The following is a 12,795-nucleotide window of genomic DNA, read 5'->3' on the forward strand; positions in this document are numbered from 1 at the left end:
GGACTTTCCAAACAAGCTAGTTGCTTTTGCATGTAAGAAAATCATTTATACTTAGAACACAATGATAAAAATATTATATGCCTATTGCATCTTTCACAAAGGATTTCTGGGCATAAAAGTGTGCTCCAAAAGGAAGAGGTATTGTTTTGGGTGACAGACTTGAGAGCAAGAGATTCTGTTTCTAAATATAAACTAAAGCTCATTTAGAACAAACAGAAAATCTAGACTTTATGGTTGAGGAGTTAACAACCCAGCTGTTGAGCAACCATAGCTAATTCAGCAGTGGCATCCCAGATCTGTAAAAAAGACAGCTTTAGTGCTTCCGCTGTAACGAAGGGAGGAATTATTAAGATTCTTGTTGATTTCATTGTTGTTTATTTTAGAAATCCATGGGGAAAAAAACTTCAACAAGCTTAGTTTAGGAAACTCATACTCAGCAAAGCTCAAAGCTCTAACAAGATGCAAAAATAGAATTAACTCCTGGAGACAGCAGAATCTGGAAAAGAGGAACAGAGAAGGGGAAAAAAAAGAAAGAACAGAGAAGGAAAAAAGTTCTGCATGCATCTATATTATCCAACAATTCAGTTTCTAGGATCCAGGCTCCTGGTTGCCCACCTGCACGTGCTACTTCCCACCAGCCAACTCTTCTGGAGCAAGCCAACTAGTTCATTGCAAACTAAACCAGTCAGCGGCTCTACAATTAATTCAATTTAGGGATTCTCTGATTGGCACTATGAATGAGAACTACTCAGTTTTGACAGCCTCCAATGTGATCCTTCATTGCTTCAACTCAACACCATCTAACATCTTATGCACCTTCCTGTCACACTTGAGAGAATGCAGGCCATTTCGTCCAACTTATTTGTAGACCACTCTTAAAAGAAGATGTATTTAGCATTAGATGTAGCTGCTCTCCCTTCTCTGTGCTAACTGCCACATCCAAAAGCCTGAAGGATTTGAGAAAAGGAGGTCTAAGAAACCTAACTGACCCATGGAAGCTCACAGATTTCTGGAAATCATCCTCTTTACAGACACTAGACTGTTCTGAAAGAAAGACCAAAAAAAAAAAAAAATCCTTCTTCCACAGTTCCCTGACAAGAAAACAGTTAGAAGATTCCAGGGTGAAAGAAAGCCAAGGCACTTAACTTTCTTGCAACTACAAAGGGGCTGGAAGTAAGCATCGGAATGGACTTAGATCAATTCAATAAACAGTGTCCTCAAGCAATAATACTCATGGAAAATAATTCCTTTCCCAGGAGAGGATGGCCGGAGATCACAACTCTGCATTTCGTAGCACAAACACCTTCAGCACTCTTTACTCTCTCACTGGAAGGTCTTACTTTCACCTAATAATTATCTGGTATATTTTTCTGAATCCTGCTGGGACCCTTTTCAAAGATACTTACATTATGATTTTTCAATTCAATATTTCATATGCAGCTTGATCTGGGACCAGATCATATTGACGCTTGTTTAGAAAGGGACAAGAAAATTACTTAGTAGCTTAGGGGAAAAATAAAGGAATGCTCCTGCGTTGAGCTTCTGCTGGCTTCAGAGGAAACGACAAGACTGTCAGAAATATCCCTGTCCTCTGCTCTGGTTCACTTCACTGAGAATAATTACATTATCCTCCTAGGAGCATCTTAGGAGGCAAATGGGAGAGAGGTAACTTTTCTTCAAAAAACAAGCTTTTTTAGAGCCTTGATTGTACAAATGCTGTTGAGGAAGTTTTCTTCCATTTTGTCCCTTGTCCATGGAGCAAAACATTTTCAAATTGAAAAAGCAAGAATGTCAACATGGGTCACTCAAGCTGCAGGCTACCCACAGCTTTTGCGACACATTACCTGCAGCAAGCTCTATATCAATTCACAATTCATGTAACCTGAACTTTTTAGAAGTACAGTAACATTTTTTTAAAAGTAAAAGTTAGGAGCTTATTCATATTTCCTTCTCAATTCATTGTCTTCTAACAGTAAACTTGCGGCAGATATAATGCAGTTCCTGTTTCTGGATCTGCTATCAAGTAATATTTTACCAAGTCAAGAGACAAAACTTTGTCCCAAAAAGAAAAAAAAGTAGGAACAGATGCAGCTTGCAGTCTGGCACAGCATGCAGCACATGACAAAGTTTGGAAAGAAAAGTCTGTAGCTCCCTTTTCACTTCACCAGGACGAAATGTACAAATAGCTATAATCCCCTCCCCATTTTGGGGGCCAATAAAACAACTGCTAATGCATATGGTATCATAAAACATTTAACAGTAAAATGTACCCATTTGGCTTTCCCTAGAATTCTGAATTTTTGGACTTAATGCCAAATCATCTATGTAATTTCTCAGTTCAGGCATACTGAGAGATGCTTCCTACCTTCTGAAATATCACTCTACTGCTCGGACTGAGCACAGTTCTCTCCATTTCCACCCGCCCCAACTAACATGAAACAGATGGAAAATACTTCACACTAGAAGTTCTCAGAGAATCATTTTCTCCTTCAAATCCCAGTCATTTATCCCCATGTGGTTCTTACAAAGGCAATATATTGACTGGACTCTGCCATGAAAAGTCATCTAAGTTAGGAGTCATCCAAGTTAGGAGGCTGTCAAGAGTTCACTCCAGTAAGTAAGCAAACATTTTTTTTTTTTTTTTTTTTTTTTTTTTTGGTGGGAGGTGGAGGAGAACTGTTTTACTGTTTTGCTTTTGTTTTTGGTTATATGTAGTACATGATGTTGGAAGGGTGGATATTTGCTAAGTACCTTTCAGGACCATCCTTTAAAATATAAAAGTTGCAGTCCTGAGCCAAGCTTGATTTTGTGCATCACGCACTGCCAGACATATGATCAACACAGAGGAAACAATGTCCTGGCACATAAGCAACAGAGTCTGCAATACAAAGTTCAGACGATTATGTAGTTTTCTCATGCTTCTTGCACCCAGCTGTAAAATGCTGCCTTAAATGAAGATCGTGAACTCTTTCAATTTAGGCCCTGCTATCTGTGTGTATGTTATCACAATAGATCACCGGAGTGACACAGATTTCTTGGCACAACTATAGCAAGAAGTAATCAGTGGACATTTGCAGGGAAAAAAATAATTCAACCTGAAAGGTCAGCATTGAAGATGGAACACTGGAAAGCTCAGTTTCCAGATCATGTTTCCCTACTCATGATTGTTTTCTTCCTTACCCTTCCCTGGCATTACCAGTTACTTATATTCATATCATAAAAAAATCTTCTAGCAACATATCCAGTATGGAATTGTGTATAAATCAAAATTCAATTGTTTCAGTATTTGAACTTGATAAACTTCACATACAGGAGAGAAGCTGTATGCAAAATGAATACATTCTTCAATCACAGTAAACCAATCAAGCTAGCTTAATACAAATGAAAATCCCCACTGAGTTACAGGTTGAAAAGCTATTTTGAATTACAATGTGACTATCTACTTAGTCTCCTACCTTTGCTACAACACAGCCAGATAAGGTATTATTCTGTATCTTTAAAAGACTTTCCTATTGTGTTAAGTTAATTCAGCTGAGCTTTAGCAAGTGTGAGAGAGGAATCACAGACTTTTGCCCGTCCTGACAGATCACAATGCTTTCTACCAGGAGTAGTCCCAAAAAGTCACACAGCATGCCAGGTACAAAGTATTTGCAGAAGTGAGCCCTTCGACAGGACTATAAAAGCTCTGGGTTAAGGAAGCACATACCAACTTGCTTCTGCTTGATCTGTTACACAGCTTGACAGTAACAGATAGCCAGTTGCATTAGTGTCAATGTTCTGATAAGTTTCTCTCAGTATCTGTCACAAAAAACAGACGCTGTATCAGTGTGCCAGCTGTATTATCGGTCACTACATAGTTGATCATACTTAATAACATCCCCAAGCGCAGACAAGGCTAACAAGTATCACAAACTGCAACTACTATTGTGAACCACGGAGTCACCCAGATCATGCTGGGTCCAAGCTGCTAACAGCAGGCACTTGGTGAGAGGCTGCCTCCCACCTTTTCTCTTTCAAGTACATTAACTTGCCTCAATATGGGGCCAGAGTTTGTTTTCAAACTCTTAACAAGATCACTGAAAGAAAAGAGGAGAAATACCATAAATGATCCTCTGGACTGCTTCCAGAGTGCGTATTCGCTTAGCGATTGCTTTGGAAGCAAGCCAAAAACGGGAACTTGCAAATGAACACATTACTATTCTCAAGTACAAGTTATCATTTAATTCTTTTGTCAACATCGGTGTGGTTAGAAATTAAGAAGACTGTTTAATAAACAATCTACTTGAATTCCAGTTACCAAACACCGATTTCTTCTCTTCCATCCCACCCCTTCCATCCACCTTTCATCCCCCAACACATTCCGAAGTACACAGCTTCCTTTTTTGGAAAGTTTCTCTCCTCTATTGAAAGTCAAATAAAATTAGTGTTATAATTATAGAAATCATGTCTAGGTTTGTAATCAAGAGCAAGCAAACTAAGAAAAGGGGGGGAAAAAGTCAACTACTCAAGAAACAGTTGAAAATGTTGAAACAGGCTTCAGTGGGACACAATACTTTATATTTTTAACAGAGCCTTAATATAGTCTACCGAACTGCTTTGTGTGGACAGTTTTTTGCATTAGGATTATTCCTAATGAGATCACCCTCCATGGTGTATAAGCCTTCATCCCTTCCCAACATAACAATGAGAGATCTGTGCAAGGCTACATAGTGCTCAAATCAGCTCCACTCAATTCACTTTATACCAAATTTCCTAGCACAAACCCACCAGGAATATGATCAGAGATTTTTATTTTATTTTGGTTTTTTTCCTCTAAGGACATCTTATTCATAATAGGACACAATTTCTTTCTTTCTGAGTGACCCCAATCCTGTACAGATTTTGAGGTCCTCACATGGCCATCTCAAACTCAGTGACTGCTGTCAGGTTTGGTTTTGAGATTCTGTAGGTTTCTCCTCTTCACAGATTTTTGGGGCTTTTTTCCAAGTTTTCTGACTTTCACACAACATTTCTCACCAAAATAAATGTTTCTATCTTATGCCAAAAATACAATGATATATAATTTGCATTAAATGAATATGAAAATATAAATCTCTAAGCAAACTGCCTTTTCTCTTGATTTCACTGTAAGCAAAGTCAATAAAATCTCCTTTCTGATGCTGAGCAATATATTCTTACACACGTAGCCCTAGTGACAGCAGTGCTAAGGGTAAGTATTCTAAGACTATGGGTAACTGAATCAGTTTGAATTCAAAAGTACAGCTCAATAGTCTCTGACTTGCTTGCATTTAAAACAAAGCATTGTGATCCCCTGGCAAGCCAAAGGTTTAGAGTTAATTTTCTATAGATAGATATTGTAGAAAGAGAAGCATATCTTGTTTTGGTAACTTGATATTCTGTTTGAAAGATCTAAAATGAAACTCTTGCGTCTGAATCTGTATATACTTATGACACAAAATTCTAACTCAGTTTTTATTGTATGTATATTCTTACCACTAGAAAGAAACCATACTTCATTTTATGTTTATCTCCTCAATTTTAGTTTCCTTATAATTCTGTCACAGACCATATGAAAGAACAAATTGTTTAAATACTCCAATTGGAAAATATTAATACCGTGTTCCATGAGAGGTGTGACTTGCTCAGCATTACCCAAAGTAGTATGAGGAACATCACCTTAATCTCTTTACAATGTTAGTCCTGAATTGGTTATGCTTCATGTAACTTTTGCTCTATTTCTTTCTTCTCTAGATTTAAAAATACAATAAGTAACTGCTGATTTCCATATCCCGAAAAGCTGTCTGCTTTAGATTAGCCAGTGTGAAGTTTACAGATTGAGGGTCTAAAAGCAGACTAATGGCATATACAGCTGGGGGAGAAAAGTGGGGGGAGGTGGTAAAACATAACCTATAGTTACTACAACAACTTGTATGTTTACTTACGTTCACATGTGTCTCCTTTCTGCTGGTATCCCGCTTTGCAGATACACTTTCCAATAGGCACTAACCATTCTCCCTCTGCACTGCAGTGCATCTTCGGAGAGTTCTCAGCCTCCTCCTCTGCACTGCTGACGCAAGTTCCTCGTACTTCAACTAGAGAGGAAAACTCTGAGCCAGTCACTGTATCAGGAAAAATAGCTAAGTTCTCAATGATGGACCAGCACTTCTTGTAGTAGACTTTGACAGAGACTAAAGCAATGCAGGCCCCTACATCCTGAAATGCAAGATAGAATCCTTTTTTGGACAAAGGTCCAATTTCTCTCACCTCTGTGTTAAGTTTCATTTTTCTCTCCCCAAGGTCACCCTGGGTAAAACTTTCATCTGCTGCAATAGTGTCTATTTTTACATACTGGTTTTCTCGGATATTCCTGCCAGTGTCGTAGTCTGTTTCATAATAATACAAGTTAAAAGTTTCTTTACAAGTCCCCAGAACTCCAGGAAGACTGTTACAATCCCTCAGAGTGAATTTCAGTTCTACAAAAATCCTTTGTGCATTGCTTTTTGCAATCCAGTTAGTCCGAAGCCAGTTGTTTTGGTTAGGTTCCATGACCTGGCATACCTGGTATGTTCGTATAGGAGTGTAGTTTTCATCCAGTCCACTAATTTCTTCCCACTAAAACAACAACAAAAAATTAGTAATACAAAACAAGTATACCACAAAATGTAACTATTGCATATGTGAAAAGACTCCACACAACTCCTTTTTTAAACAGTAAGGCTTTGTAAAAAGAAGACCATTATTAAAATATTCTTATGCACCCAAATGAAGAAAATACATTTTAACGCAGCTGCAAGATCTCTCTGACTCCATGTCTTTTCCACATATATATAACCTTTAAAAACCATTTTCATGTCATGAGCACAATTCTAAAGTGTAAGTTTCAGAAAACGGCTGTTCAAAATACCGAGTTCTGGTTATATACTGGGCTCACCCACATTTCATTAAGGTTGTGGGTAAGCAAAGACCAAAAGGAGGGCAACTTTATTTCCAGAGAAATCTAAAACCAGTGAAGTCTTAGAAACCGAAACTGCCTAGCTTGATAGTCTGTGTACATAAAAGATCCAGTGGAACTTTAGTTCTACCAAAATAAATAAATAAATAAATAAATCTTTAAATTTATGAATCATGACTTTTACTATAAATGATAAAAGCGGCATACAGAATTAAAAATCTGAATGTGAGAAAGTATTTTGATTGTCTCCTTTTTGTTCACTCCAGATCATATTCTGTCCTGCTTACAACCAAAGAACTTAACTGGAGGCTCCTTACCCCACATTTTGTTCAGTGGCTGCATCCATGTTCAAAGGATCAAACTTCATTTAGTTGGCAGTTCAAATTAAGACCATGAGATTACATACTTAATTATGAACAACCCACACGATTGAAAGTTTACTGGTTTAAAGCCCATTTTTTGTTGTTGCTGTTCCTCCTTTAGGATAACAACTATATAGAACTGGTGTGTAACAATCCTGCCGTCTTTAAACATAATTTGGCGACATTGGAATTTGCACCTCAGGCAACGGCAAACCTTCCACTGAAATGAACCGGGCAAATCTGCACAGGTGTAACTAAAACAGTATCTGTCTCATCTTTTTTCATACTTCTTGTAACATTGAATTCATAGCAGAAACTGCAGCTGTAATAAATTAGGGATCTTTCTGAGCTATCCTTACCCGATGATATAGGCAACCATGACTTCTCCTTATGGCACTTAGCCCTCTGGCCCTGAGTCAATAATGCACTTAAGCTCACGCTTAAGATCAATGGCAGTACTTATGAGCTTAATGGTAAGCATGTGCTTAAGTGTTTGGGGGGACTAGCATACTCAGGACCACTGCAGGGCTGAGCACCCAGTGGCATTCCTTGGGCTGGTAACCCAACACGGAAGGTGTTGGTTTCCCAGACCAGGAGACCCACAGCGTACAGTGCGTTGCCAGCTTATTTGACAGCAAATGAGATCATTTTAATGTCGGTCTACTGCTCCAAGAAAAAGCAGATGCGGATAAAATGATGCTGGAAGTTATCACCACAAAATACATCATGGCTGCAAGTGCTGAAATGCACAGAAGTTGTAAACATCAAAGTGCATTTCAAAGACATGGTATATATATGCTATTATACATACATACGGTATTCAGTTATTGAAATGTATGGCAAAATGCTCATGAAGTTGACTGAACTTATTATGTATAGAACTGTATTCATCTCAGAGCAGAAAAAAATATATCTTCAAAATACATTTATTAGAGCTAAACAAGCAAGAGTTTCCTCTCACGCAAGAACTAGTATTAATAAGGAAAGCAAAAAAGGGGCCCTGGACTGGGACTTTTGGCCCTGCCACAGTGGAGAGAAGAAAACAAAATGATAAAAACCAAAAATTTCTACTGATTTTTACATCTCAGTTTCACATCGGGCAGTATATATTTGTCTTCTCTAAGCAATCTTGCCTCATAACACCAAGCCAGATTCTGCAAGGAGATACTCCAATTAGAGGAAGCACGGTGCCACTGAAGTTAAAGCTCCCTAACGCACTGCTCAAGAAAATCTGAACCTTAGCGCTCTGATGTGGACTGAATGGTGTTCTCCCCATCAAAACTTATCCCCTCCCCCCCCCCCAAAAAAAAACAAAAAACCAAAATATTTTAACAAAACCAAACCATTTCTCCTAACACAAAACAAGTGAGCTTTCGTGGAGTTAAGAGCCTGCTATATGAGGCTAACTTGTTTTAGAGATATTCTGATGGTTCAGTCAAGGAAAACAGTACAAGATAATAAATTGAGATAACTCAAGGAAAAGAAAAGAAGCCCTACTTTAGCTTGTTCCTGGTACTAACCCCTGAAGTCTAGCTTCCATGTTTTCTCAGAGCCATCAAAGGTGGGTTTCCTAAAAACATATGGAATTATGACTTACCAGCTAATTAAGTAATCACAGAGCTATTACTCCAAGGAGCCCATCGAAAGTATATCTGCTTCTCTACATAAAAAACTTCTTAGTATTTCAGGATATGTATTTGCCTACTCCATCTGAGGTCATGTCTCATTAAGTCTTATTATAATGACTAATTTAATGATAGATTTACAGCAAGAAAATTCAACTTTTCTTTATCCTGCTGCTATGTATCATGATAGATGTGCAATTCACTTTAATATATCCCATTCTATTGGCTTGTAACATGTGATACATTAACTTCTCAGTTACTTTAACAACGTTTGATATCACTGTTAGATGTAACACTGGCGGTTGAATAATACATTTAACAAGTGTCTGCCTGATATATTCCATACTGTGATGATGCAATAGTTTCTCTCAAGAATCTTTTCTGTGTTTCTTCTCATGAAATCTATTGTATAGCAAGAAAATTTAATAATTAGGATAAGAAAAGAGTGGTTATTTTTCTATATTATTTTATTAAAATGGTATCTTTTGCTAATGTACAGACAACTACTTCTGAACATCCTCACGTATATGAATTCAGTCATTAGTTTTGATTTGCTTTTAATTTCTGTTTGGCACTGGCTTCTACCTTTGAAAGTCAGCTTTTACTATTTGTTGAATTTGACTCTACTTTCATCTTTAAGTATGTTGACATGTGTAACTTGTGTCGACATGTCCTTCATTATCTACAAGTTAGCCTAATATAATTGCCACCAAGCTAATCTTTCAAATACCTCTAGTAAAGGCTTCAATCAATGCAAAATGCTAATGCCAAAGTTATTAGCCGTCATAAGTGTTGAGCTCACATTACATTCTTTCTGAAGTCCTCAGATTCGTTTCCAGTTTATGCTTGTATTGATTTTACGATCTTGCTTTTAAAGAAGGACACTTTCAGATTTTCTTTCTTCTTATTTAAAGGATTTGTTACACTCTTATATCCCCACTCACACTTCACGCTCTTCTGGCTCCAGATTTCTTAATATGCTGAAGATTAAGGGCCTGATCCCACAAGCCCTCATTCATGCAGGGAGTTGCAATGGATTCTGAAAGACTAATTTCATGAATAAGAACTATTCATGTAATTTATGATTTTTCAGACTGGGCTAAGATAGGACAATATACGCACTGCATATCTCTGAAAACGTTCTTCCTCAAGAGCTGAGGAAGATGTATTTTTCTATCACTTTTAATTTGAGGTGAAAGCAGCGATTCTCAACTTTGAAGGCATAAAGAAGACAATAATACAGATTTTTTTTTAACTTTTCTCTTCTAATAATGATATTCCTCACAATGATACATTTCATGGAGTACCATGAGTTTAATTGGTAAGTAAGCTGGAGGTGGCCTGAAACACATAATTGGAGCCTAGTTTCAGATATCAAGCTCCTCAAAATGTGGGGATGTTTCAAGTCTGGAATGTCATTTCAAACACATCTGCAGTATAAATGTTTATATTTTAGAGCACTTCAATCTGTGCTATTCAATTACAAAGAAAACATCATAAACAGATTTATGATCACTCATTTTACAGAAAATGAAAAACATTTTTAGGAACTTTCCACAGAGAAGTAAATCTGATGTTTCTAAAGGAGGAAGGAAAAAGTGATTTAAAATACCGTGTTATAAATAAAGGGAACTTTCTGGTACAGCACAAAGGACTACACTACAAAATAGAATGCTACTGAGAACGTTTAGGTGAGTTTCTGAAAGGACTCTTCCTTTTAATTAGCTCACATTTGTATGCTGTACCCTGAGGTACACTTCATTCTAGAAAAGAAAGAGCCATAAACACTTGCTACGATTACTGAGAAAAATATGAGGAAGAATGAGTTTAAAGCAAGTGTTTCAATTGTGTTTGTGACATACCTAGTCATCTTTATGAACTTAATTTTTGCACAGCGTACTTACCCCATTGGGAGGAGAGGAAATCCATTCCAATTCTGTCTGTTGTGCTTTAGAGTCCAGCAATATTACTAAAAAAGAAGAAAAATAAAAATTTCCTCTATTTGTTAAATATAATAAGTGGGGATATAAAAATCAAATTAAATAGTCTATCTTAGAAAAAGAAACTCTTGGTTATGAAATAGAATACAATTTTTGTATTTTTTGTTCACATTAATTTCTGAAAAAATATTATCTGCAATTATAACTGTTAATATCCTGAAAATAGAGTATTAAATGATAATGTATCATCCATATATATCCAGACACACTTTAATCTTAAGAAGTTCATTGCTTATGTCTAAGTGTTTTGTTTATCTCAGGATCCGAAAGTTTTAATATTCAGTCATTAAGATCCATGATCCTTTCATCTCCTTTGTCTTAAAAAGCACATTTCCGATGTGCCGATGTGCTGGTTATTATAAAGAGCCATTAAATATATATATACATCTCCAAACTGATTTAGACAAGGTTAGTCCTACATCTTACCTGATGTTCCACTATGAAAGCAATGGTCTTTTTGAGTGAGAAAGGAAAGAAAAAAAAAAAAAGTCCTTTAGGTGTTAAACTAGTAGTTCCAGAAATATATGACAAACAGGATGCCAGAAGATATGAGACGCTGCAGTTAGCTCACACACTGTATACTGAAGGTACAACATACACAAAACCAGATTAATTCACTTTATAGCAATGGCTTACTAAAATCTTCATGTCAATATACCTCAGTGAGACTCCTACAGAGTCACCAATTCTAGTAAAAGTGAAGTTGTTTGCAGCAATACATAACCCTACTTCAGAAAAAGTGGCTGATTGTAGCCTAATAAACCATTAAATGTTTTTACATTACATATGGAAAGAAACATTATTGATGTTCCATTACCTCCAAACATATATTTTTATAAATGTTTTGTATTTTAATTATAATCTTCTTTCTTAGCATATTTCTATGAGGTTTTGTAAGGCTTTCAAATGGCACATACATTATTAAGCCTGAGATGTCCAAAAAATTATGTGAAACAAATTGTTGTAATACCTTCTTTCAGACAGGCAAAGCTGGACAGTGATAAGCCACATAACCAAGTTTGGTACACTTGGAAGATACCTTCTTCAAAATCACATTCTTAGCTGCATACTTCTATTTGGTTAAATAAAAAGGCACATTTCAGATTTAAAGATGTCCAATATATTTTATATATAAAGCTATATATAACTTTATACACAGTATTTAATTATAGATATTTCAATGTGAGTTTTAATGCTTCAACTCAAGGTAACTTTATCAGACCATTTGAAATGGCTATAGGTCTGGTTTTGCCCCAGTGGAATCTAACTCAAAATTTCAAAGAACTACCAGAAATGCCCCGTGACTTAAGAAAATATATATTTAAACGTTCATGCAGTGATAGCTGAAATATTAGTTGAACACAAAGCAGTAGCTTCCAGGCCTATATTTCAGTAATAAAGCGGGGCTAGTCATTAAGGAAGTTTGATAGTCTCTCTTTAAAAAAAGATTATCTGCTTATTTCATTAACCTTGGATCCAAGAGGCTCTACTTCGTAACACCTTCTGCAGAAAAGCAGGAGGGGTGCACGGCTTGTTAAACAAGAACGTTTCTAACGATGCTGGAAAAAAAGGTGCCGCTCAGATTTAACCGCTTCAGCACCAGCACTCCGCCGCGGCTGCAGCCCCGTACGGCTTCGCGCTGGCAGCAGCGCTCAGTGCAGAGCAGAGGGAAACCACCCCCAGGGCCCCCGCTCCGCAGGGCCCCCCGCGAGCCGAACCGGCGCCCTTCCCGCAAAGTTAGGGAGCAGCTTCCCAGGCGGGCAGCGCTTCCCGGGCGCAAACGTTGCGCCGGCGCCGATTTTGCAGCGCTGTTTCGCCGTCGAGACGCGGGAGAGGAGCGAGCCCCGCTGCGCAGA

At 37.4% G+C, this 12,795-nt stretch overlaps 1 protein-coding gene across 6 annotated transcripts in view; it reads right to left on the reverse strand.

Moving 5' to 3' along the window:
* EPHA7 (EPH receptor A7) overlaps positions 1 to 12,795 on the reverse strand; it is a 165,180-nt gene that overhangs the window by 149,793 nt on the left and 2,592 nt on the right. For 4 of the 6 annotated variants that reach the window (XM_026122111.2, XM_026122110.2, XM_026122113.2 and 1 more), the window contains exons 2-3: positions 10,844 to 10,908; positions 5,943 to 6,612 (exon numbers count right to left, since the gene is read on the reverse strand). In XM_026122111.2, the coding sequence (XP_025977896.1) occupies positions 5,943 to 6,612; positions 10,844 to 10,908 (735 nt within the window). Of the gene's footprint in view, positions 1 to 5,942; positions 6,613 to 10,843; positions 10,909 to 11,365; positions 11,385 to 11,909; positions 11,982 to 12,795 lie in introns of those variants that run through there. The other 2 variants (XM_026122115.2, XM_064508792.1) reach the window with 2 other exon arrangements.

The sequence above is a fragment of the Dromaius novaehollandiae genome, chromosome 3 (genome assembly GCF_036370855.1).
Source record: "Dromaius novaehollandiae isolate bDroNov1 chromosome 3, bDroNov1.hap1, whole genome shotgun sequence".
NCBI lineage: Eukaryota > Metazoa > Chordata > Aves > Casuariiformes > Dromaiidae > Dromaius > Dromaius novaehollandiae.